The sequence below is a fragment of the Saccostrea cucullata genome, unplaced genomic scaffold (assembly GCF_032062105.1).
Source record: "Saccostrea cucullata isolate Sc308-1 unplaced genomic scaffold, CSIRO_AGI_Scuc_v1 ctg5309, whole genome shotgun sequence".
Taxonomy (NCBI): domain Eukaryota; kingdom Metazoa; phylum Mollusca; class Bivalvia; order Ostreida; family Ostreidae; genus Saccostrea; species Saccostrea cuccullata.
Window position 1 is genome coordinate 21,522 of NW_026931877.1, and position 27,999 is coordinate 49,520.

Here is a 27,999-nt window from a genome sequence, read left to right on the forward strand (position 1 = left end):
AAAACTAACATTCATTAGCAACTTTATGCAATTTACAGTGTTTATATTGCAAAAGACAATACATCGATGTGGTCTAAACAACTTCAAGTATTTCATTTTACAGCCAAACATGCATTTGAATTGTTCAAGTTTGATACATGTTTCTGATCTGATAATTTTCTATGACGTTCGTGGTTTATTGGAAAATATTGTCGCGGTATTTCTTTGATCTGGACAATAATCGTGGTATAATGTTCATTAAAAGACAGAGAGACAAACTAGAGATAAAATTGATCAGAAAATACCACTTTGACTTTCTGCTAATGTGCACAAACAAGTTCATGTAAATGTATGTATACATTTTTAAAAAAAATTCACGCATGAATCTTTCAAAATTAACACGATTAATAGAATGTCAAAAATATGATTCCCCGATTTAAGAGACTACTGGTCTTCTGTGACCAATTCAAAAATCCTTTTGATATGTCATTTAATAAACGTATGATTGTATTACTAGGACAAGAGGCCAATGGGCCACACCACTCACCTGAGCACATGGGCTAGTTAAAAAACACAAATCAGCTCAATATTGAAAAGTCTACTTGTTTGGGGAGAAGAGATTTGGTTTTTTTTACTTGAGAATGTCACTTTATCAATAAAACATACATGTATAATTATGCCATACTTGAGAAGAAGAGTTTCAAGGATTTTTCATTAATATTTCTTTGTAAAGATTTGATTGCTCATTATGGCCACACCTTACCACTAGGGGGCATGATATAAACAAACTCTTACTAACTCTAAATGAGGATGTTTCCATATTAATATCACCAATCATAGCTTTGCTGATCTTGGAAAGACGATTTGAAAATAATTTTCCTGTGTATTCCTATGTAAAAATTTGTTCGGCTATTGTGGGCTCGCCTTACCCCCAAGGGGTCATCATTTAAACAAACCTGAATATACACTACCTGAGAATGCTTCCACACGAGTTTCATCTTTTTTGGTCCTATGGATTTGGAAAAGATTTTTAAAGATTTTTTTCCCTATATATTCCTATGCAAAACTTGGATCAGCCATTGTGGCCCCGCCCTACCCCTGGGGGTCATGATTTGAAAAAAAAAAAAACTTGAATTTACACTACCTGAGGATGCTTCTACATGAGTTTCATCTTTCCTGGCCCAATGGTTCTGGAGAAGCTTTTTTTTAAAGATATCTCCTATATATTTCTACGAAAAACTTTTGATCAGCAATTGTGGCCCCGCCCTATCCCCGGGGGTCATGATGTGAACAAACTTGAATGTACGCTACAAGGCCTGATGATGCTTTCACATGAATTTCATTTTTGCTGCTCTGATGGTTCTGGAGAAGAAATTTTTTTAAAAATAATTCCTATATATTCCTTGGTAAGACTTTGAATAGCCATTGTGGCCCCATCCTCCACAGGGGGTCAAGAGTTGAACAAACTTGAACTTACATACCTGAGAACGCTTCCACACGAGTTTCACCTTTCCTGGCCCAATGGTTCTGGAGAAGATTTTTAAAAGATGCAATTAATTTTTCATTAATTCATCATTATCTCCCCTTGGAAAAGGGATTGGCCCTTCATTTGAATAAACTTGAATCCTCTTTACCCAAGAATACTTTTTGGCAAGTTTGGTTGAAATTGGCCCAGAGGTTCTTGAGAAGAAGTAGAAAATGTGAAAAGTATACGACAACGACGGACAAATATTGATCAGAAAGGCTCATTTTAGCATTTGGCTCAATACAACACAAAAGTTAGTGTTCCATTGAATTTTGATATCTTTTTATGTAAATAATCTAATATTTTGTGATATACAATTTATAGCATTAAATTTACTAATTTTTAACGTATCACTAACAATACCTGTTTCCAATATTTTGTTATGTCTTCTGTGTTGATAAGATGCTTTTTGTTTCTTGGACAGGATGGGCACTGAAAAGTTTCTATCATAAACTTAGATTGACTGATGACAGCACTTTCTTTGTGATCGCAGAATCCAGTACATTTGCTTTTGAATGCAACCTGGAAATCTGACTTTTTTTGAAATGTGTTGGAGAGGGAGTGTAATATGTGCTCAACATTTTCTCTAATCTTGTGACAAGTTGAAACATCAACTTCTCCCTCCACAACAAACACTTGCAACTGAATTTCTGTTTGAGTCATTCCAAGCATGACGTTATGGTACTGGTCATGAAACATAAAAATAGCTGCAGTCTGGTAAATGCATCCCCTTTCTTCATCTGTAAAAATCTCCCAATTAGGAATCTGCATGCACGTTGCTACAAGGCGATGGAAAATTTCCACAGGAAGAACATCAAATGTGTAGCAGAGGATGGAGGAGGCAGGGTATGATGAGAAGCAGTCTACTGGAAATTGCATCTTGTTCATACATGGGACATACCATGTTTTGTCGCTTATTTTAGCTAAGAGTCCTAACTTCTCCATGTACATCATGATGTCCTCTTTATGTTCAATGTAACCATTGTTGTTCATTTGCCATATAGCAGATAGGAGAGGTTCGTCTAACTCTCCAGTTTCATTGAATTTGTCCCATTCTGAAGCAAATTCAAATAAATCTTCTTTTGCATGGTTTTTATCTGTAATGACATTTTTAAATGCATCTGCAAACCATTGAACATCGAGAATAATAACTTCATTGAGGAATTGTTGATTGAAGTTCATAATTTCTCTGATGTCATGGAAGAACTGTAGCATGGCATCAACATCTTCAATAGCATTGAGCTTTATTCCCTCTGGCAATGTTTCATTGAAAGACTCAAGTTCACCCCTACTCAAAATCTTGTTGATTCTTTCTTCCCGAAAGAATGTTTCAAACATAGCCCATGACTGTGGAAGCTCTTCACCCCAGTGATCAAGCTTGCAAACGACATCAGCAATGGACAGCTTGAGTTTTTCAATGCTTTCATTATCATGGAATCCAACTGCAAATTGTCTCTTCACATCAATATGTTTTTGCAAAGACTTCTTCTTCATGTCAAGAGTCTTCCATACTTCTCGGAAAAACAATGCTTTTTCCTAACCAAAAAAAAATTCCTTACTTTATTTTATGCTAACAAATAAGTAATGGTAAAATAATGTTTATAATCATACAATGATTGTTAACAAGAGATGTTTGTAAAACACTTATGCCCCCCTCCCCCCAAATTGGAATTTTTTTTTAAGTCCAAGGGAGCATAACTCTGTCAAAAATGGCACGATTGTACCAAAAACAGAACTTGACCTAGATATTCATCTCATTAATCTGTATATTAAATTTCATCTCAGTATGTGCAACGGTTGCAAAGAAAATGACAGAAACTGCAAATAATTGATTTTTTTTCAAAATCCAAGGGGCATAACTCTGTCAAAAATGGTGCGATCATACCCAAAACAGAACTTAACCTAGATATTCATGTGATATATCTGTATACCAAATTTGATTTCAGTATGTGCAACGGTTGCAAAGAAAATGAGCGGAAACTGCAAATAATTGAAATTTTTCCAAGTCCAAGGGGCATAACTCTGTCAAAAATGGTGCAATCGTACCCAAAACAGAACTTGGCCTAGATATTCATGTGATATATCTGTATACCAAATTTGATTTCAGTATGTGCAACGGTTGCAAAGAAAATGAGCGGAAACTTCAAATAATTGAAATTTTTCCAAGTCCAAGGGGCATAACTCTGTCAAAAATGGTGCGATCGTACCCAAAACAAAACTTGGCCTAGATATTCATGTGATATATCTGTATACTAAATTTCATTTCAGTATGTGCAACGGTTATGAAGAAAATGAACGAAAATTGAATGGACCGACAGACCGACAGACCGACCGACAGACAGCAGCAAAGCAATATGCCCTCCCTTCTTCGAAGGGGGGCATAATAAATTTGTTCCCACAGATTTTATGAAACACAAGCTTAAGTATACCTGAATCTATTTTATATTAAATAAAAATTAAATCAAGGATAAACAAACAGTTCACTTTTAATTTTTAACACTGAGCCTTTTCGCCGTTACGGCTCTTCAGAGTGTAACAATGTTCACTTTTAATTTTTAACACTGAGCCTTTTCGCCGTTACGGCTCTTCAGAGTGTAACAATGTTCACTTTTAATTTTTAACACTGAGCCCTTTCGCCGTTACGGCTCTTCAGAGTGTAACAATGTTCACTTTTAATTTTTAACACTGAGCCCTTTCGCCGTTACGGCTCTTCAGAGTGTAACAATGTTCACTTTTAATTTTTAACACTGAGCCCTTTCGCCGTTACGGCTCTTCAGAGTGTAACAATGTTCACTTTTAATTTTTAACACTGAGCGCTTTCGCCGTTACGGCTCTTCAGAGTGTTACAATGTTCATTGTTACACTCTGTGTTCATTGTTACACTCTGAAGAGCCGTAACGGCGAAAGCGCTCAGTGTTTAAAATTAAAAGTGAACTTTTTGTTTATCCTGGATTTAATTTTGATTTAGGACTTAACCTATACCAGGGACTTCTACAACATTTTCCCTATCATATTAAATATATATACAGATCAGAAAAAAAATGATAAAGTAAAATATTTATGTAAACAATAATTAACGGTATATAAATATCACTTGTATTATTCTCAAAAGTGCTTTAGATTAAAATATAAAACATTCCCATATTGACATTAATGTATTTTTTTTATCTCTTTGGAACATTATTGTAAAAGCATGTAGGTATATTAAAACAAGAGGCCCATGGGCCACATCGCTCACCTGTATGGCACGCCAAATTCACAAAAATGAGATAATCATAGTTTCACAATCGATAAACTAGGTTTATCGGTTGTTAACTATAGTTTACAAACTGTAAACTATAGTTAACAACGTTAATCTATATTTCACATCTGTAAACCATAGTTAACGCGATAATCTATGTTCTACAACCGTAAACTATACTTGACACCAAAAACAATCATTTGCGATTGCAAAACATAGATTTTCTGATAAATACAGTTTCACGATTTGTAAACTTTAGTTTACAACCCCTTAACTATGGTTAACGATCTGATAAATATAGTTTCACGATTTGTGAAACTATGATTAAGAACTCTTAACTAAAGTTAACGATCGTAAATTATAGTTTACAGATGTGAATCTATGTTTATCAACATAATCTATTGTTAACGTTTCATTACAGACAGATAAACTTAGATTATCATTTGTTAAGTATTGTTAACAACAGTTAAATATAGTTTTACAGATGAAAACTATACTTAACGAATCGTTAACTTGGATTCCCTATTGTGACCCCGCCTTAACCCTTGGGGTCATGATTTGAACAAACTTGAATGTACACTTCCTGAGGATGTTTCCACTGAAATTTCATCTTTCCTTGCCCAGTGGTTCTTGAGAAGATTTTTTAATGACCCCACCCTATTTTTGTCTTTTCTTGATTATCTCCCCTTGTAAGGAGACTTGGCCCTTCATTTAAAAAATTTACAGTAAAACTCGTTTAATACGAACACGGATCTAGTGAATTTACGGATATAGCAAACTGATTTCGAGTCCCGTTAAGGTTAAATATAATGAAATTTACATCTTTTATAACGAAGTCTCAAATATTATTAAAAAAAATGATAAATTAAACTGACTCTATTTCTGTTTAGCATTTGTATATAAAATCCAATTCGTAATATAAACTTAGTTTACGAAGATATGTTTTTTAATATTTGCTTTCCTAACATATTTGGTAGTAATACCTGAAGGAAAACATGCATATCGCGAATTCGCTATAAGGGGTATACGAATTCGTTATACAGATATAAAGAATTACGGATATAGCGAATTAAATTCACAAGTCCCCAGGACTCCACTATTACCGAGTTTTACTGTATTATAAATCTCCTTTTACCCAAGGATGCTTTGTTCAAAGTTTGGTTAAAATTGGCTCAGTTGTTCTTGAGTAAGTTGAAAATGTGACAAGTTTACAGATGGACAAACAGATGAACAGACAGACCTATGGACATTGGGTGATCAGTAAAGCTCAGTTGAGCTACAAGAGACCCATGGGCAACATCGCTCACCTGAGCACTGTGGCTAGGAATAAGCAAAAATCAATACAGTAAATGCATAAGTTGTCCTGACCTTAAAAAGGCGCATGGTTTTAATGAATTTAACCCTTTAACTACCAGAGATTTTGCGTTTTTACAGCAAAATTGACTGAAAACTTTTGAATGGAAATTTCAACATTTTCTAGTCACTTTTACATAAAGCAACCTATATATTTTCTGAAAGGTAAAATTCTAAAATATGTAATTACGTACAGTAAAATGATACCGCAGATGCCATTGCAAGGAATAAGACCCATAATTGCCAAAATTTTCATTTTTCTTCTTATATACTTCCCAAAATACAAAAAAATTTACAAACAACACTTCCATAACAGAGGATTTTGTGATACTTTTAAAACAAATCATATCGTCAAGTAGTTTAAAGATATGCTGGTGAACTTTTTTGAAAGAGAGAGTTTGACAATTAGATAATGTCCACTATACGTAAGCATGGTAAGGCCTTGTGCCATTAAAGTTGTCTGACTGTAGTAAGCAATTTTCAAATCGTTTTCCCTCTAAATTAGATTTTCATTGATTTCAATAAAAATTGGAACGCATGTAGAGAACACTTACATACACAATTCTTTATTTTAGTACTTTTATTTCAAGAAAGATTGTTGCCATGGTAACAGAAATTGGAATTTTGAGAATAGGACATCTTACAAAACATGAAATTTATATTCAATACCATGCTGCACATTGAATTACAAATAACGTTACAAAAATTGACATTTATAAAACGTTGGTCGAATGGTGATGAGGAAGAAGATTGCTAGAAAGAGTATCTCATTTTTGTCTGTTAAATGTTGATAATGATTTGATGTCATCAGAATCATGCAAGAAAACATCTGGTATCAAATACCCGTTTTTTTGCTCCTTGGGAAAAAGGCCACATGTATTGAATTGATTTACTGTACATGTATGTTAATTTACGTCCCATTCAAAAAATTTTATTTCACCCATAAATTGATGTAACCATATACCGACAAATTGAAGGGCATAAAATTTTGACCTTTGACCTTTACTAGGCATTAACGGCCATTGAGCAGAAAGGGATCTTTATCATACCAACGCTTGCCGTGATACGGGACCTCGGTCAATATAAATTAGTTAGCAACTGTTTTGCTACGTGCTCGGCACTGGAGCAAAACAGTTGCTAACTAATTTATATTGACTCAATTAGGTTAGTCTTGCCGAGGTTCGAACTAACGACCTCCCGATCACTGAACGATCGCTCTACCGTGAAAGGTGTCACATGTTATATATGTACATGTACATATACATGCGTAATGCCCGGTCGTTTTTGACATTACCCTTCCCCGATTTACAAGAGTTTTACCATACAATACAAGAGGCCCAAGGGCCTTGAATCGCTCTTCTGATAAATTGTACAACCTATCACTTGTATTTGAAGCCTCTAACCCTAAAGTATCCTAAGACCCAAGTTGAATCACCTAAAAAAGTTTGATGATTCTTAGCCAATTAAACTACTTTTTGGTCTACATTCTTGGAAAATCCAAAATGCATCAACTGACAAAGTTTGATTATTTTAAGCCAATAAATACCTAAGATACTTAAATATAGCCATAAAATGTCTTAAGTAGGTCATCGTGACCTAATTTTAGTCGACATTTTTCAGAGTCCCAAGATGCATCTGCTGACTAAGTTTGATAATTCTAAGCCAATAAATACCTGAGATATTCAAAAGTAGGTCACTGTGACCTACTTTGTGGTCGACATTCTCCGAAAAACCCAAGAGGCATCAACTGACAAAGTTTGATTATTTTAAGCCAATAAGTCCCGTTAAATACTTAAACATAGCAATAAGATTTGAAAGTAGGGCATTGTGACCTACATTTTGGTTGACATTTTTTAGAGTCCCAAGATGCATCTGCTGACCAAGTTTGATAATTCTAAGCCAATAAATATCTGAGTACTAAGTACTAGAGATATATAAATATAGCCATAAAATATCAATAGTAAGTCATTGTAACCTACTTTTTGGTCGACATTCTCGGAAAACCCAAGATGCATCAACTGACAAAGTTTGATGATTCTAAGCCAATAAATACCAGAGATACTAAAATATAGCCATAAAATTTCGAAAGTAGGTCATCGTGACCTACATTTTGGTTGACATTTTTTGTCTGTTAAATGTTGATAATGATTTGATGTCATCAGAATCATGCAAGAAAACATCTGGTATCAAATACCCGTTTTTTTTGTCCTTGGGAAAAAGGCCACATGTATTGAATTGATTTACTGTACATGTATGTTAATTTACGTCCCATTCAAAAAATTTTATTTCACCCATAAATTGATGTAACCATATACCGACAAATTGAAGGGCATAAAATTTTGACCTTTAGCCATAAAATGTCTTAAGTAGGTCATCGTGACCTAATTTTAGTCGACATTTTTCAGAGTCCCAAGATGCATCTGCTGACTAAGTTTGATAATTCTAAGCCAATAAATATCTGACATATTCAAAAGTAGGTCACCCTGACCTACTTTTTGGTCGACATTCTCCGAAAACCCAAGATGTTTCAACTGACAAAGTATGATGATTCTAAACGGATAAGTACTAGAGATACATTAATAAAGCCATAAACATCACTGTGACCTACTTTTTGATCGACATTCTCCAAAAACCCAAGATACATCAACTGACAAAGTTTGATGATTCTAAGCCAATAAGTACCGGAGATACTTAATAATAGGCATAAAATGTTGAAAGTAGGACACCATGACCTATTTTTTGGTCGTCACTCTCCGAAAACCCAAGATGCATCAACTCACAAAGTTTGATGATGATTCTTAGCCAATAAATACCTAAGATACTTAAATATAGCCATAAAATGTCTAAAGTGGGTACCGTGACCTACATTTTGGCCGACATTTTTCAGAGTCTCTAGATGCATCTCCTGACCAAGTTTGATGATCGTAGGTAATCAAAATATGCCTTTTTAACAATTTGAAAACAAATGCCTGTAAAATTCTAAAAGTAGGTCACTGTGACCTACTTTTTCTTAAATACATTTTAAGGTTCCAAGATGCAGCAAATTACAAGATTTGATGATTCTAACCCTTTCAGTGCCTGAAATAATAGGATTAAATGTTTTAAAAAAGGATAAGTCATAAAGTTCAAAAAGTAGGTCACGGTGACCTACTTTTAAGTTTACGTTGTTCAAGGACCCAAGATGCATCAACTGACTAAGTTTGATGATCATAGGGCTTAAAGTGTTCAAAATATGCCTTCGAATCAATTTGAAAACAAATGCCCGCAAAATTAGAAGAAGTAGGTCACCGTGACTTACTTTTGAGTTAACATGATGTGAAGTCCTAAGATGCATCAACTTACAAGATTTGATGATCCTGGTCCTTATAGTAAGCAAAATATAAACATTTTTATTAATTGTAAATTAAGGTCAACTTTAAAGTGACCTTGAGACCACGCCCTTTGCCCCAGGGTCATGCCTTTAACAATTTTAATATTCAACATATTCTGATCCTTGTATGTAAGTTTGGTGAAAATCTGCCCGGTGGTTCTGGAGAAGAAGATTTTTTAGCAACCAGTACTTTTGGTTTTGTTTTCCCGATTATCTCCCCTTGTTTTAGGGTCCCAACCCTTATTTTAGTATAAATGGTAGCCCTTGGGCCAAGGATACCCTGTGACAAATTTGACACTAATTGGCCAAGGGGTTCTTGAGTTATTGCCCATATTCTTAAAAGTTAACGCACACCGCACAAATGGCCATTAGCTCTAGCATTAGCTCTTTGAGCCTTTGGCTCAGAAGAGCTAAAAATCTCTTGCCTGCAGATTTTTGCAATCTGAACCTGAGAATTTCCAAAACCTTCTACAGTAAAACTCGTTTAGTACGAACACGGATATAGCGAATATACGGATATAGCGAAGTTTTTCAGGGTCCCCGGCAAAATTCTTAACAAATCATTGCTAAATTTTACGGTTATAACGAACTCTGATATAACGAATTTACGGATATAGCGAACTGATTTTGAGTCCCGTAGAGGTTTAATATAATGTAATTTACATCTTTTATAACGAACTTTCCAACATTATAAAAGAAAAATGAAAAACTGAATTGATTTAATTTACTTTTAGAATTTGTATATAAAATTCAGTTCATAATAAAACCTTAGAAATAACTAATAGTTATCGAAGATATGTTTTGTAATATTTGCTTCCCTAACATATTTGGTAGTTATACCTGAAGGAAACCACGCATATTGCGAATTCGCTATAATTGTTATACGAATTCGTTATACGGATATAACGAATTACGGATATAGCGAAGTAAATTCACAGGTCCCCAGGACTTCGCTATATCCGAGTTTTACTGTATATACTCGAATATTTCCATTTCTATTTTTTTTCTCTGTGATAACTCTTTGAAAGTTGTCGGAGTTTATTTCTTGATAATTCTGCCGGAATGTAAATTAGGCAGGTCGATAGGTCAGGTGCCAAGGAGGCCTAATACGCATGCAAATCTCGTGCGCATCTGTCTCTGTGTCTGACGCTAAGGAGGCCAAATATGCATGTAAATCCCGTGCGGCAGCCTTTGTGTTTGACGTCAGTGTGCGAGGACTATTGAAATTGGTATGGAAGTCCTCGTGTGATTTAAGTCTATGTCTACATTTTTAAAGTCTAAATCTAAAATTTTATTGCACAATGAAATGGAAATACATGTATAAGGAATCACTGTGTAGCTTTGAGAGTATGCCAGGGACATCAACAATAGTAGGAAACATGGGATAATTTTAGCATATCGCCCGTTATGCAAATTATCCCATGTTTCCTACTATTGTTGATGTCCCTGGCATACTCTCAAAACTAGACAGTGATTCCTTAAACATACCATATCATCAGTTGATCAACGTTGTACAAGACGGTAATCAGGCAATGGCAAAGAACTACGCACACTAACTTTCGATTCCATCCTATATTTAACACCCCTTGAGTTCAATAAAAATGAGAATTTTACTGCAAACATGCATTCACTATAGTGATTCAATTATTGTATTAATACGGTGTCAAATTGTTAACTGTTCTTCATTACAACTCTTTTTATAAGGGGACTAGAAGAAATATATTGAAATCAAGCTTTTTAAATCAACTCCACCAGACTTTATAACTCAGATTTTAAAATACTTATGGATATGGATAGATGATCTTTTATTCCCCCCCCCCCCCCCTATGTTTAACTCATGTAAAATCAAATATATATTTCTCCGCAAAGATTAACCCCCCCCCCCTTGGGAAAGGACAAAAGCAATGGAATGTATTTGTTGAATAACAAATCATTTTAACTGAATGGGAGATTTTTTTCCCATTGATTTCTGCTGTGAAAAACACAAGTTTTACCAAATTGAAGAGATTCATTAGGCATTATAAGTTTCGGAAATTGCCGAATACTTCATTAACTTATTTCTAAAACGTTTTAAAAAACAAAAAGGCGACTTTGATTTCAAATAGCGCGGCATGTTATTATTTTGGCGCGATCATCTGGTAAATATTCTACATACTCGCTCGGTTTTATTTATTAATTTTTGGAAATATAGTATAATCAACTCCCTCAGCTTCTTGAAATCCCAACTAATCTCTAAAAGACTATTCAATGAAGGATCGATTTCTTTTTAATTTATCCCAAATTTCTTATTTATCAAGTTTGGTAGACTTACCCTGTGAGGACTGACAAAATTCATTTAGATAAATACATGTAATAATTCATCAAAATATAGATGTTATGCTATTCAGACATTAAACCCCCCCTCTCCCGCCCTGGGAAAAAAAGACTATCCCATAGTGTGAAATAAAAAAAAATGTGGCACTTGGTGGCGAATAGGCGTACGTATAGGAAAGTGTAAAAAAATTTTTGCATCGTGATTTAATTTTAATGACTTAGTTACAGCACCCTCTTTGTGTACTTAATAACTATGGTAAAAGAAAGGGAAATAATTCAAATGAAAGTTTCACGATTTTATAATCGCCTCATTTCCGCAGGTAACAAATAAATATTCCCTCATCAACAAGAAACTTTCCAGTATGTCGACTTCATAATAAAAACATCAAAATGACCCCAAAAAAAAAAAAACAAACAAACAAACAAACAAACAAGTTTTCATGTTTGAATTTGTTTTGGGTCATGCTCTCGATAATGCATAATTTCTGCCCCAGGGTTCATGTATCCATTAAATTGCTATTATATTTTACTCAGGAGGTATATAAGAAGGACAGGATTATGCAAATTTCGTATTTATGCTTTTCTACAGTAAAATAAATTCACTTGAAAAATTTTGCTCAGGTGACACACATTTCGTTTTTTCTGGAACAATACTATCTAACCATAGCCTAAATGTAAGAATAATCAGATATGATTTTAAATCACAGTACTTACTTTCACACACTTACAGTTCATATTCATAATAAAAACATTTGCAAAAAAATCCAACTTTTCACAAGTAAAAATATTAGGACTCGATTAAAATGTAGGAATGACACAGATTCGACAGGGATTTCTAAAACAATGGCTGCGCGCAATCGGGGATCTCTCTCTCTCTCTCTCTCTCTCTCTCTCTCTCTCTCTCTCTCTCTCTCTCTCTCTCTCTCTCTTTGTGTGTGGAAACATCAGTTACTACATGTGCATATTATATTTTCTCCAGGTATTTAAAACTATAGAAAATCACGGGTTTTTTTTATGTTTATGGTGACACTAAATATCAATATCGAATATTTAAATGTCTTCTTTATAAAAAAAAAAGTCATTCAAAAAATAATCTGTTCCAGGTATAAAAGAATCAGTTTGTTTTACATTGCGTTATTAGAAATTTCTTTGTACATATAAAACCTTAAATGACGTCATAGTTCATTTTTTGTGTTTTACTCGTAAAAGATCCAATTTTCAACATCTAATATCTCTGTAACGAATGCGTTACCTTAAAAAGTTTGTAATAAAGAATGTTCGTAAAATTCCCAACTTTCGGGTTATGGCATTTTTAAAAATTTTATTTTGTGTTAAAATTAGATAAAGGCCACAGAAGATAGCACAAAATCAGTCATTTATGCATAATTTTATCAACTTCCTAGTAGGATATGAAACTTTAACTTCAAGTTTACGATACTTTCTGAGAATCATATAGGAAACTTTGCAAAAGTGATCAGTTTCTTCTCTAGTTTACATAAATATCAATTGTTTTGTTGTACACCAATTATTTACGAAACACCAGCAATTAAATGCCCATGATGCTGAAAAGGCGTGTCTGGGCGTTAAACGGTTAAGGACAGACGAGATTTCCTAAATAATAGATAATTTTTTCTAAGAGTTTGACGTACTGCTACTAAAACATGTTTACACACAAAAAATTGAGGTACCTTAACATGCATTGCTGCAAGATACCAGGGGTAGTTTTTCTAATATAATCTTTTGAAGAAGAAAAAAAAATTCCAATTTCAAATGTTTAAGTGTTTGGATTTCTAAAAAACATTTAGAAACTGGTTTAGAAATCAGAATGTTATTAAAATTTTGAATATTTTTCATACAATACGAAAATATACAAAACAAATTTTGAGGAACGTCTCTCGTCTGACCTTAAATATACGTAACCCTGAATCTGCTCTAAGGATGATTATATACTTTTTTTTATTATTTCTGCTTTTTCCCTATAAGTTTGAACTTTTATTGTTCCACCCTCCCCCTTTTCGAGTCATGATTTTAACAAGTAGGCATCCACATATACCTGAGGATGCTTCCTTAACTAGAACTGTCCATATGGGACAAAATACCCCCCTCTGGTTTTTTCAGAGGTAAGTTTTTCCATAATAAAGATATGTATCAAACATGAATCATACAATTTTTCTTTCAGTGACCTTGAACTTGCACAGATGACCTTGGGTCAAGGTCATGACACACCCATAGGTCATGAGGCATCTTCCCTTACAGAAAAAACGAATGGAAACTTACAAGTGTTTTATAATCCACTTATTAGCAATTTATAAGTCACATAAATTTTGAAATTTACTTATAAGTGTACTATAAGTCAAAGTAAGTATAAGTGAGGAACATATTTCATTAATACTTCACTTATAAGTAAAGATGGGCTACATATCAGTAAATATTTCACTTATACCTCACTTATAAGTGAAGATCAGTATGGTATGAGCAAGTATAAGTGTGGACTTAGAATTTTTACCCTATACTAGACTTCTCTCAAGGAGCACTACAAGGTATTCTGTAAAAGGTAGCTAAAAAATCAGAAAGTTTGTCTCTGCAGAGATCAGCAACAAGAATTTGAAACCAAGTTTGTGTCTGTGAATGGGTGTTGGAGATTTTAGATTTATTTTCAGTATGCACTTCACATCAGGTACAACAAGTAGGTTCTATAAACATCATCTCTCTATTTTAACTTCCTTTTTCTGACATTTTGAATCAATTGACTCAGTTGCTTTCAGATTTCATAAATTTGAAGAAGCCTCAAGGTCATTAATCTTGTTCCCTTTTTGTTCAACATTTTTGTTTATAAACTGAATTAATATGTTACGTTTGCGTCATCAAAGGGATGTTATATAAAAGGGATTTTGTTTCATGAATTTTTTACTTGATTATTTCATCTAAAGTGCAAATACATGTGTATATGCAAAATATAGCTTTGAACATATCATGCAACCCCTGCATGGTTGGAAGTTCTGTTCTAAATTAAGATCTTACTTCACTTGTTGTACTTCACTTATAAGTGACTTATAGATGACTTATAGATGACTAATACTTCATAGAGCATGAAGGGTTAATGCTTGACTTATAAGTCACTAATAGTCACTTATAAGTGACTATACTTGCATAAAGTATAAGTGGCTAATGCTGGCTTCTAAGTCACTTATAGCCATTTATAGGTCAAGCAGCTCATTTCCATATAAAATCCTAATGAGTAACATATTAGTTACTTATAAGTTAAATGTATCAGTGAAGTGTAAGTCCAGAATAAAAAAAACTTATAAGTAAAAGAATAAATCACTTATAAGTCACTTATCAGAAATTTCTGTAAGGGTTTGAAATGAGAACCTACCAAGTTTATCCAGAAGAAAGATATAGAATGGACACAAATTATGAAAATTTTCTTCCAGTATCCAAATCCTTGGATCATCCGTAATTTTTGTGTGAAATGAGAACCTACATGTACCAAGTGTATCCAAGAGAAAGATATGGACCAGACACAAATTATGAAATTTTTCTTCCAGTGACCTTGAACTTCCCCAAATGACCTTGGTTCAAGGTCATGTCACACCCATTGGTCAGCAAGTTTTGTGTGGATTGAGAACCTACCAAGTGTATCCAAGAGAAAGATATGGACCGGACAAAAATTATGATTTTTTTCATCCAGTGACCTTGAACTTCCCCAAATGACCTTGGGTCAAGGTCATGACACATCATTGGGTCATGATCAATCTTCGAGTGAAAAAACTACCAAGTTTATCCATAAGAAAGATATGGACCGGACACGAATTATGAAATTTTTCTTCCAGTGACCTTGAACTTCCCAAAATGACCTTGGGTCAAGGTCATGAAACACCCTTGGGTCATGGGCAATCTTTGTGTGGAGTTGTAGATTCTGATGTTCCTCAGTAAGAAAAATATGAACTGGACACATTTGCACCGACAGACGGACAGACAGACAGACGGACGGACAAGGTGATTCCTATATACCCCCCAAACTTCGTTTGCGGGGGTATAAAAACATAACCAATCCTTACTTTGCATGTTGAGAGAATCTATTCTATATATTCCTATGTAAAAGTTTAATTGTCCATTGTGGGCTCGCCCTAACCCAAGGGGTCATGATTTGAACAAATTTGAATCTACTCTACCTGAAGATACTTCCAAATAAATATGACTAACCATGCCTTTGCTGTTCTCATGAAAATGATTTTTAATTATATGTTCCTATATATTCCTATGTAAAACTTTGATCCCCCATTGTGGCCCCACCTTACCCCTGGGGGATAATGATTTGTGCAATCTTGAATCTACACTACCTGAGGATGCTTCTATATAAATATGATGAATCATGACTTTTCTGTTTCTCATCAACGGATTTTTAAAGATTTTCCTCATATACACTTATGATAAAGTCCTCACCATTCCCCCTGGGGGTCATAACTAAAACAAACTTGAATCTACTCTACCTGAGGATACTTCATCATAAATATAACCAAAAGATTTTAAACGATTTTTCCTAAATATTCCTATGTAAAACTTTGATCGTCAAATGTGGCTCAACCCTACCCCTGGGGTCATGATTTGAAGAAACTTGAATCTATACTTCCTGAGGATATTTCCACTTAAATTTCATCTTTCCTGGTCCAGTGGTTCTTGAGAAGAAGATTTTTAAAAGATACCATTATTTTTTCACTAATTCTTAATTTCCCCTCGAAGGGGGACAGGGCCCTTCATTTTAACAAACCTGAATCCCATTCACCCAAGAATACTATGTGGCAAGTTTGGTTGAAATTGGTCCAGTGGTTCTTGAGAAGAAGTCGAAAATGTTTAGAGACAGACGGACTGACGGACGCCGGACAAAATTTGATCAGAAAAGCTCACTATAGCTTTCGGCTCAGGTGAGCTAAAAAAATTAATCAAATGTCTCGATTTCCTTTTGAGGAAATTTTTAATCACCCGTACAGATGCTTTCAGATTTTTTTTTTTGAAGTTCTAGAATAGGGAGTTGAGTAAAGAAGAGAGAAAGAAAGGCTTATTATTTTTTTTAAATGTCCTGTTTCTTTATTTCTAACCACATTTTTCAAATGGCCTCATATGAATTGCTTTATATCAAAGAGGGATTACATAACTCTCACCTTTACTTTCTAACAGCACAGGAGTCTGAAGTTTTAATGGTCAAGCCGTAATCGTCAAGCAAATTGGATTTTTCACCTTGAATAAATAACACAAACGCTCTGGATACCGAATTAGTCGCGAGATTTTTCTGGCCAAGCCCAGATCTTTTTGTTCAGAGTGGTCCCCCCGAAACACCTTTCCATCCTTGTGTTTTTTTAAGTTAAGGGTAGGATTTTTCCGGATTTTTTTTTTTTTTTTTTTTTTTTTATACGATAAAAACTTCAGAGTCCTGTGCAAACAGTAACATCCATTTTCAATTTTTACTGATTTTTCAAATGAATTTTTTATAACAATTGATATGAGATTTTGTCTAAATAAAATGCATATACATGTATCATGATTTTAAGTAAAAGGATGATTTTTATCAAGAATAATACCTTTTCTGTTTTGTTCTCAGAGTGTGTACCAACCAGGATGACAGGAGCCTCATCACTGCTGTACTGGTGTATGGACTTCATCCAGAACTCAAGGTAATCTGAAAAACAAAGACACATTCAGCTGTAAGAGTTTTCATTAAGATAGATTGCAGGAAATGATGGCTGATGGACATGACAAACTCCATATGTCCAAACCATTTTCTTGGCGGGATATATTGATAACAAACGTATTGCCTTCATAAAGCTGCACAGAAGGACAAACAAATAGAAAAGTATAGTGAAAGGAAAAAGAAACGCATAATAGCGAAATATATTTAACTATGTGGCCGAAATTATGAAAATTGGTCAAATGTGTATTTTGATTACTGTGCACTAAAATCCCTGGTCAAAGTTACTCAACCATGAAATGTATGGGGTCATGTAGGGGAAGTGATAAAAAGCCAAATACACGTGCATGTTGATGATGACAATTTTGTGATCACATTTTGTAGTGCCAAGAGATGCATTATAGTTATAGACATTGTTTTTCAGTATTTGCAGTCAGTAAAAACTTCTTGCAATCATGGTATTGCTAACGGAAGTTGCATTTGGTCTAGTAATTGAGTTGCATAATTGAATAAAAAGGCTGTGCAGTTTGTTTTTAACTTTTCAACCAACAATTTTTGGGGGTTGTCAGAGAGTAACTTAAAAGGTTTCCAACCAACCATGACGGTGACATTGGCGCGTTACGTCACATCACGAGAGGGCTTTTCATCATGCCACCTTGGTTATTGTCAAGTCATTTTTACTGAAACCAATATTTTTACAGCAGATAATCATACTCATATTTTCATCCTAATACTAACAGAAACTCTCTGCTCTAATTTGGGTACGCAAGCTTGGCAACTTTACGTCAAATTTACTCTCACGCGCACGTACGTGCCGTATATGTAATGTTTTTAGCATGTTGATGCTGAGAAAATGTAGCCAGTGTTTGTCGAGACTTCCTCACAACATTCACGTGTACCGAATAAGCTAGATTCGGTCAATTCTATCCTAAATTCCATCCTAAATAAAAAATTCGTTGGATTCATTTGGCGGGGGGATTTGTTGGTTTTGGAATAATACATCTACTCTCAATCATTAAGACTACCTTCGGAAGGATTGAATGATAATCCTATGAGAAAGATAAGTACTCAATGCACAAGAAAATCATGTCTGTTACTGATGCGCAAGGGATATGATGAGAATTTTTATATTAATTTTGGGGGGAATCAACAAATCAATTTTAATAACCCCGAAATTATCAGTCAAAATCATACAAGATTTCGGTTACATGTTGTTTAAAGTTGAATTAAAATGTTTGATAACAATACTGGAAAACATATTGGAAATAAAAGTTTTAATTTTATTCAAAAGTTTATTATGCGTTTCTTTTTCCTTTCAGTATAATTCTCATTTAGGATAAAAGATTTAAAAGTTTCACAGGTCAAAATTTTCAAAATTCAATGGGGTATACACCTGGCTCAGAAAATATGGAAAATATAAGCATTTCCTTTTTCAATATGTCAATAACATTTATCAATGTAATAAATTTTGATCTGATGAGATGGTGCCTTGAAAAAGATTTTTTGGCCATACATTTCATAATCAAAATATTACCTCTGTGTGTCCATCCCCCGTAAACAGAACCTTCCTGACAACACACTTCTTCTCCAACCTTATCATCAAACTTCTTCTCCATATTCAGCACCAGAATGAAGAACGCTCGAGGACTCAGAAAAATCTGGTGTGAGGCATAATATGAACACTGTCCTGCAAAGTCAGTCATGGTTATTTTTTTATCTGGATATTCTGAAACGTTTTTTGTATCAATCTGCAAATTTCCAGAAATTGATGAATTATTTGGTTCAGGAATATCTTTGTTTTCCTTTTTAACATCTACTAATGATTCTGGTGATGTTGCCCCCTGTGGTTCATGGGATGAGGTAGTTATAATGTTGGTATCATGTTGGTATGATATTTTTCCACTGTTTGATGCTTGAATCGCATGGCCCTCATCATCAACTCTTTCCATCTTTTCCTGTGTTTCCCTATCATCAGCTGCATTTTTTGAAAGAGATTCAGGAACACTCTGCTGCAGATCTTTTTTATCAAGTCTAAGTTTAAAGCGCTGTTGTTGGCTTGAAGGATTTGCTGTAAATAAAAATGAATACATTTAAAAGATATTCTCTCTTTGCTGTCCCCGTAAATGGACTTCAAGTTTACTTTAAATAAATCTACAACTAAAAATATAAATTAGAGGTATTGTGAGCATTGAATTCACATAATGATATCCAGAGATATCATATAAGTATAATGGCCAGGTCCACTTTTATCACTGAAATACCAAATATATGTGCGATCTAAACATAAAGTAGGAGCTTGGTCGTAGGTAAAAAAAAATTGAGTGGATAAAGAAGAGTTGCCGATATGAAGAAGGGTATGGAGATAACGAACAGTATTCAATCTCAAAGTCCATATACAAATACAAAATAAGAGCAGAGCAAACACGGACCCCCGAAACATCAGAGGTGGGATCAGGTACCATGGAGGAGTGAGCATCTCCTGCCGACCGGTCACACCCGTCGTGTGCTCCTTGTCATGATCAGGAAATAACGGAAAAAATCAATCGTCCATTCAGTGTATAAATGATGAATAACAATTGGTATAAAAAACGTCAGTCAGCATTTGACTCAATGATAAATTGTATTTGCTGACAAGGTCATTTTATCGACCAAAGAACTTACGAAATGATGACTTAAAACGACACTGCTGATATTCTTGTTTCATCAACTTGCTTGTCAATAATTTACCTCATTATAGAAATTGTTCATACGTAGAGCATGCTCTTGCGTATCGAATCAACTGAGATAAATATACTCCGTATGCAGATGTTGAAGGTATATTGCTGCATAAGTAAGGGCGGAGGACGATAGAAAAGTTAAATTCATCACGTTTATCATATAGCTTGGTAACCCCAATATCAGTGAAGGGAGACTAAGGGTGTATCTTTCTTGCTTTGGGAAACCCAGAATATACCCCATCATAAAGAAAACTTGAGGTCACAAAGCCAATATGTAACAAGAATTCTGTGAGTTTCAAGATTCTTTACATTTTTTATAGTGGTATAAGAGGATTGACAGATGAAATATGGGTACCGACAAACGTGATAAACTGACAATAGGATGAAAAGATTGACATGTACATCATTATATAACCTTTGTTTTATAAAAAGGCAAGCAGGGGAGGTTTACAAAAACGTTTTTCAATATACATGTAAATAAAAATAGACTATTTAAAACAGATAATAATTTTACATCTTGTCACAAAAATTATATAATTGTGGAGACAGTTTTAAGCATCCTTAGTTAAGTATTATGTAAATTTATCAATTCAACCTGGATAGAGTCAAAGTAAATATAATAGGTAACAATTCACAACATGGATAGAGTCAAAGTAAATACAATAAGTACCAATATACAACAACCCGGATAGAGTCATGATAAATATAATAAGTCACAATATACAACAACCTGCATCCCAAAATCCCCAGATACATCAATTCACTAGGTGTGATGATTCTAAGCCAATTAATACCTAAGATACTTAAGAAAGATAGCCAAAAAATCTCAAAAGTAGGTCATCATGACCTACATTTTGGTTTCACTCTCCTAAAACCCAAGATGCACCAAATCACAAAGTTTGATGATTCTAAGCCAATAAATACCTATAATACTTAAATATAGCCACAAAATGTGAAAAGTAGGTCAGTTTGACCTACATTTTGGTCGGCCAGTCCTGATATGCATCTGCTGACTAAGTTTGATGGCTCTAGGTCTGAAGGTAATCAAAATATGCACTTAAACCCATTTGAAAACAAATGTCTGCAAAATTCAAAATGTATGTCACAGTGACTTACTTTTTCTTAAATATGTTGTAAGGTCATAAAATGTAGAAACTTACAAGATTTGATTATTCAAACCCTGTCATTGTCTGGAATAATGATTAATTGTTTCAAAAACGATAAGTCATAAAGTTCAAAATGTAGGTCTCAGTGACCTACTTTTAAATTGACGTTGTACAAGGACCCAAGATGCATCAACCGAAAAAGTTTGATGATCATAGGCCTTAAAGTGTCCAAAATATGCTTTCAAATCAAACAAAATTTAAAAACAAAATATGAAAAGTAGGTCATCGTGACCTACTTTGAAGTGAACATGATGTGAAGTCCTAAGATGCATCAACTTAGAAGATTAGATGATCCTAGTCCTTATAGTAAGCAAAATAAAAATGTTTTTATTGAATGTAAATTTGAAGCTTTGAAGTGACCTTGAGACACGTCCTTTGCCCCAGGGTGATGCCTTGAATAATTTTTAATCTTCAAGATATCCTGATCCATGTATGTATGTTTTGTGAAAATCTGCCAGGTGTTTCTGGAGAAAAAGATTTTTTTGCAACTTTTGAATTTGTTTTCCTGATTACTCTATCCTTGTTAAAAGGTCCAAAGCTTTATTTTAGTATAAATGGTAGCCCTTGGGCAAAGGATACTTTGTGACAAATTTGACACTGATTTGCCGAGGGTTTCTTGAGTTATGGCCCATATTCTAAAAAGTTAAATCAAACCGCACAAATGGCCATAGCGTTAGCTCTTTGAGGCTTTGGCTCAGAAGAGCTAAAAATTAGTTTACAGTACCTGTACCTGAAAATATTTCACTGTACCAATAAAATTTCAGAAGTAGGTCATGATGACCTACTTATGAAATTTAATAGCTACAGTACCGACTGGACACAACCTTACACCAGAGCGAACCCAAATCGCATCCCGGGTTCGCTTCCTGGGTCCGCTCGGGGTCTGATTCGGACCCGCTTTCAGAAACATTGTGACCTCTTTAAGTGCGTCTTGGTTGCTTTTCGGGTACACTCTGTGAACTCGACATTTGAATTCCACATTTCGCAATCAAACGTGAAGCGGACCATGTTTACATCTTGCCTTCAGTAAACCCGCCTGTTGTATATTCCAAAACAGTAGTGGAATCGATCATTGTTGTTTTTATCGAGATCGAAACATGCACACTGTACATCTTTAAAGTGACAATATGGAGTACATTGATAAATTCCAACGTGGAATTGTTATTAATTGTGATATCCTAATGTCTCTGCACTCAGAATTTTGATCCCAAAAAAGTTTTTAACAGCAGGCTATTTGGCACATACAATGTATTTAATATATATTTTTCAGTTGATGTATAATGAGGACACACGATGGTCAACAAGAAATCTGTGAGCCAATGCTCAATAGTAATACCCCCGCTCTGATGTAAATAAGAACTATAATGTTAATATACACAAGTACAATTATAGTCAGATGCACAGAAACAAGAGTCCCAGGGGCCACAGCGCTCACCTGAGCACATTGGGCTTGAATTTAACCCCTCCCCCCTCCAGGCTTTCATCATTTGTACAAACTAGAATCTACACTACCTGAGGATGATTCCATATAAATATCACTAATCATAGCTTTGAAGTACTTGAAAAAAAGAATTTAAAAGGTCTCCCTATATTTCCCTATGTAAAACTTGGGTGGGCCATTTTGGCCCCATCCTAGCCCCGGGGGTCATGATTTGAACAAAATTGAATTTACACTAACTGGGGATGATTCCACATGAGTTTCATCTTTCCTGGCCCAGTGGTTCTGGAGAAGGGTTTTTAAAGATTTTTCCTATACATTCTTATGTAAAACTTGGGTCGGCCATTTTGGCCCCGCCCTAGCCCTGGGGGTCATGATTTGCACAAACTTGAATCTACACTTCCTGAGGATGATTCCACATGAGTTTCATCTTTCCTGGGCCAGTGGTTCTTGAGAAGAAGATTTTTAAAGATTTTTTTCCATATATTCCTATGTAAAACTTGGGTCGGCCATTTTGGCCCCACCCTTGCCCTGGGGGTCATGATTTGAACAAACTTGAATATACACTACCTGAGGATGTTCCACATGATTTTCATCTTTCCTGGCCCAGAAGTTCTTGACAAGAAGATTTTTTTTTTTAATTCCATTAATTTATAACAAATTCATGATTATCTCCCCTTGGAAAAGGGCACGGCCCTTTATTTGACCAAACTTGAATCACCTTCACCCAAGGATACTTTGTGCCAAGTTTGGTTGAAATTGGCCCAGTGGTTCTTGAGAAAAAGATGAAAATGTGAAAAGTTAACGACGACGACAACAACAACAACGACGACGATAACGACGACAGACAACGGACAAATTTTGATCAAATTATAGCTCACTTGATCCTTCGGCTCAGGTGAGCTAAAGAATGAAGTTGACATCAGATTCATATCAAACTTAATCCCACCATATGGCATACATCAAGAAAGAGTGTAGTAAATTTTCAAGCATCTGCGATGAATAGCTAATGAGAAAACTGGGACGAAAATTTGTTATGTATGAAACGGACAGATGCACAGACAAACATGAAGTTGACATTGGATTTTATCAAAAATGTATCCCACCATACGGCAAGCCTCAGGGAAGATTGTGCTAAAATTTCAAGCATCTACGATGAGTAGTTGCTGAGAAAACTGTGACGAAAACTTGTTATATATGAAACGGACAGACGCACAGACAAACAGGAAGTTGACATTGGATTTTATCAAAAATATATCCCACCATATGGCATGCCTCAATGAAGATTGTGTTAAAATTTCAAGCATCTACGATGAGTAGTTACTGAGAAAAATGTGACGAAAATTTGTGATTTATGAAACGGACAGACGCACAGACAAACAGGAAGTTGACATCGGATTTTAACAAAAATGTATCCCACCATATGGCATGCCTCATAGAAGATTGTGTTAAAATTTCAAGCATCTTCGATTAGTAGTTGCTTAGAAAAATGCGAAGAAAATTTGTTACGGATAGACACACGGCCAGACAGACAGACACACAAGGGTAAAACAGTATACCCCCTCTCCTTCGGAGCGGGGGTATAATTAACAGATTTTAATGATTCTAGGCCAATTAGATCCTGAAGTAATTAAATAAAGACAAAAAAATTCAGAAGTATGTCATGGTGATCTACTTTTTAGTTCACATACTCCTAATAGTCCATGAGCCAGGCCATGAATTTTTCGGTATCGGTACCATCTTGGGTGAATAATTTTCATAGTTAATTTTTGAAGGACATACATCTTTACCTTCAGAAAATGTATGATAGCATTCAATTGATTGTGGCTTTAATGGTGTATCAACCGTTTATATACACCTAGCCAACTTGTTCGTTCTCTCAGCCGTGTCTTTGAAAGAAGAAAGTTGGATTTTCAATGCGCAATTTTATCTTATTTCGGATGATATTTTCTTGAAAATTCTTTTGAATGCATACTATGCTATTACCCTCTTCACTTATTATTCAATATTGGCTCTGTAATGAGCCGTCTAAATTAAATAGGAACATAATTCTACCCTTGATTATAAACGTGGAATACACAATTTTGAAATTTTGATCATAGGAAACAGATAACTACTGTGACTATTTTCACACCAAAACATATTGCATTGTCATTTTATTTAAAGAATTTTTATCACGTATTAGAATTTCAAAACATTCCCATGATTTACCCTGTGCGTATATTTTTATTTAACAAAGATATTTTGAATATGTCAGATCTCAAGAAGAACCTTTACGTAAAATGTTTTACCGTGTAAATGGGCATTTTAGCGAGACGCAAATTTAGCGATTTGTCCTTAAAATATGATAATTTATTTTAAGCAAGTATTAATCTGAGTGATTTGAAAATGCTCACTAAAAATCTATTACAAATTAAACACAGTTTTATTAGCGATATTAAATTTCAGCGATCTCAGAACCCTCGCTTAAAAATTAAATCCTCGCTAAAAATTCTGCTTATACGGTATTTATTTAATCTCATGCTAAACCATGGTGAGAATGAACACTCATATGTTCATTTTAGTTAAATTTGTCATATATTATATATTATATATATTATATATTTTTGGACATCAAAAGTAAACATATGTGCACAAATCATATATATGTGCTTTGTTGGCAGTGGGCTGTGTCTCACGACCTGCAATGGCGTGAAACCCCTTCACTCCACTAGTCCGGGTAGAAGGAACCGGTACATTCTTAAGGGAGATCCCTCTACGAGAGCACTCTACACAAAGCGCTGACGGGTCTCAAACTCTGTTGATTGAAGGCTTGCCTACCTATAACACATGTAAAGACCGTGCACCGGCGGACTCTGCGGAGGAAACCGTCATGGTTCAACTGAGAAGAAGGCGGACACAGCAAGCACCGTGGAAAACTTTGAGCAAGGTAAGGCACATATAGTACGTCTTGGTCATCCGCTGCATCTGTCTTCATCTCTAGACGTCCTGACTTCTGTCTTGCCACTTGATCTAGATGGTTGCGGGCGAGAGAGAGAGTGAGTTCGGCGAAGCGCAACCCTTCTTCATTTTAATCAAACTCATCGCGCAAGTCATTGATCATCTTACATCCCTTCTATCATCCACCCCAATGAGGTGTCAGGGCAAGCAACGAAGGTGACAGGTGCAGGTTCTCTGGAAGTCAGTAGTCTCGGACCTACACACAGGCGGCCCAGGCCATAGGGTCGCTCTTTACCGATTAGAGCAGGTTGGAGTTCGACAGCCACCTGTTCTAGTAAGCAGCCCCCTTTTGGAACGCACTGCTCACCTCCATTACAAGAGGAGCGGATTATAAAAGGTATCCCAAACGTTGACTGCTCCACCTTTCCCTATCCAGTTATCCAGACAGACAGACAGTTCGTTTGTTCACCAAGGCTATGTGCGGCACGGAGTGCTGGACAGATCACCGTTTCGCAGTCTCTAAACTTCAACTCTCAAATTCTGAATCAAACGCAGGATACGTCCTCCGGAGACAAAGGCTTCAAAACGTCTCGGTGTTGGTAAGCTCAAGTTGCCTTCCACTTCTCAGTACTTTGCTGACAACCTGGAAGAACGCCTGAACTCCACCGTGCTGTATGACCACGACGTGGAAGAAGCATGGAACACACTTTGTAATACAGTGTACAATACAGCCTTTGAGTGTCTTGGGCCCTCCACCAAAAAAAAAAAACACAAAGACTGGTTTGATGAGAACCGTGCCGAGATCACGTAGCTTTTAGAGAACAAACATCGCGCTAACAAAGCTCATATAGATGATCCCACCTACACAGCCAAGAAAGACGCTCTGAGGAACGTTCGCAGCACAGTGCAGCAAAAGCGTTGGGATATGCAGGACTCCTGGCTGACGAGATCCAACGCTACGCCAAAACTCATGACAGGCCTATGATAGATGGGTCAAATCCATCAGGCTCATCCCCTCTCCTCAGTGATGACGGGTTAACACTCATCAAAGAGAAGGAAAACATACTCGACAGGTGGGCGGAACATTTCATTCGCGTTTTGAACTGCCTTTTTACCATCAATGACGAAGCCGTCAACTATCCCAGGTTCCCATCAACTAGTCACTTGATGCCGTCCCCTCTTTGGAAAAGATCCAGAAAGCAATTAGTCTGTTGTAAACTTTCAAAGCACCTGGCTGATAGCCCGATACTCCATCCGAGCTGAGATTTACAAAGAAGGGGGAATGGCTCTAGTTGATAAACACCATCCTCTGCTTTTGCGAGGATCGGCCTGACCAGTCACCTCCGCACCCACCGTCCAGATCATCCCCCTCCCCCACGAAGATGAGACAGTGGTCATCGTCATCACCAACGGACGGATAACTAAACTAGTGCATTGGTACGTATCTTTTTCTTTATACAAATTTTTGATGTACATGTAATTGTTGAATAAAAGTGGTAAAAATATGCAATTTTTGTTAGAATCACGGCTAGTAACTCAATTAATGCTTTTTTAATATATTCATCATATCTCGAAGTAATTCTCGTAGAACGTTCTATCACGGTTGGCGACTGGGTGACAAATTCTTTGCAGGTTACAAATATACTTCGCTCAAAATACCTAATTTGAGCAAATAAAGGACAATAACTGAGTCTCCAGCATTAAAGCCACAATAAATTTGATGCTATCATACATTGTCTTACTTATCAGGGGTATACCTTACCAAATATTACTATAAAGTTTATTCACCCAAAATGGTACCGACCACCCCCAGTGGCTCATGGACTATAATACCCAATATACATCAACTGATAAAGTTAGATGATTCTAAACTCATTAGTAACAGGGTATTATTTAATCTCGGAATAATTATATGCTTCGGAATTTAACAAAATGTCGGTTTTTAATGTAGACCATATCTGTAGATTGTAGAAGCAGATCTACCTGTTGACATTTGCTGTAGAAGTCTTTCTATATAATGTAGAAGAATAAACCATGTTGAAATTTGCAGTAAAACCCTTTCTAAATAAGGTAGAAGAATAAATCATGTTGAAATTAGCCGTAGAACCCTTTCTATGTAATGGAGAAGAATAATTCATGTCTTTTTGTTTTTAAAATATGTTTCATTCATGTATTTTCTTAACTTTATTCTTCTTTGTTCTTTATTTTGTACTGGGGTATATGTGTCTACTTTTATGTGCTTGTTGAAATTGTTCTACGTTCCGTAGTCGT

At 35.3% G+C, this 27,999-nt stretch overlaps 1 protein-coding gene across 1 annotated transcript; it reads right to left on the minus strand.

Annotated features, from left to right (window-relative positions):
• LOC134233853 (probable serine/threonine-protein kinase pats1) lies at window positions 1-25,765 on the minus strand. The gene is made up of 4 exons (XM_062715904.1): window positions 25,609-25,765; window positions 19,002-19,535; window positions 17,361-17,458; window positions 1-3,040 (listed from the first exon to the last, which is right to left on the minus strand). The coding sequence occupies exons 1-4, from the start codon at window positions 25,763-25,765 to the stop codon at window positions 1,847-1,849; spliced, it is 1,983 nt and encodes a 660-aa protein (XP_062571888.1). The 3' UTR covers window positions 1-1,846.
• Window positions 25,766-27,999: the final 2,234 nt, after the last annotated feature.

Bases quoted from the DNA above. Each gene is read 5' to 3' on its own strand.
- LOC134233853 (XM_062715904.1), bottom strand. From the start codon at position 25,765: ATGAAGACAGATGCAGCGGATGACCAAGACGTACTATATGTGCCTTAC. The intron at 19,536-25,608 runs GTAGGCAAGCCT...TTTTATTTACAG, and splicing joins GGTCTTTACATGTGTTATAG to CAAATCCTTCAAGCCAACAA. The intron at 17,459-19,001 runs GTAATATTTTGA...TTTGTTTTTCAG, and splicing joins CGGGGGATGGACACACAGAG to ATTACCTTGAGTTCTGGATG.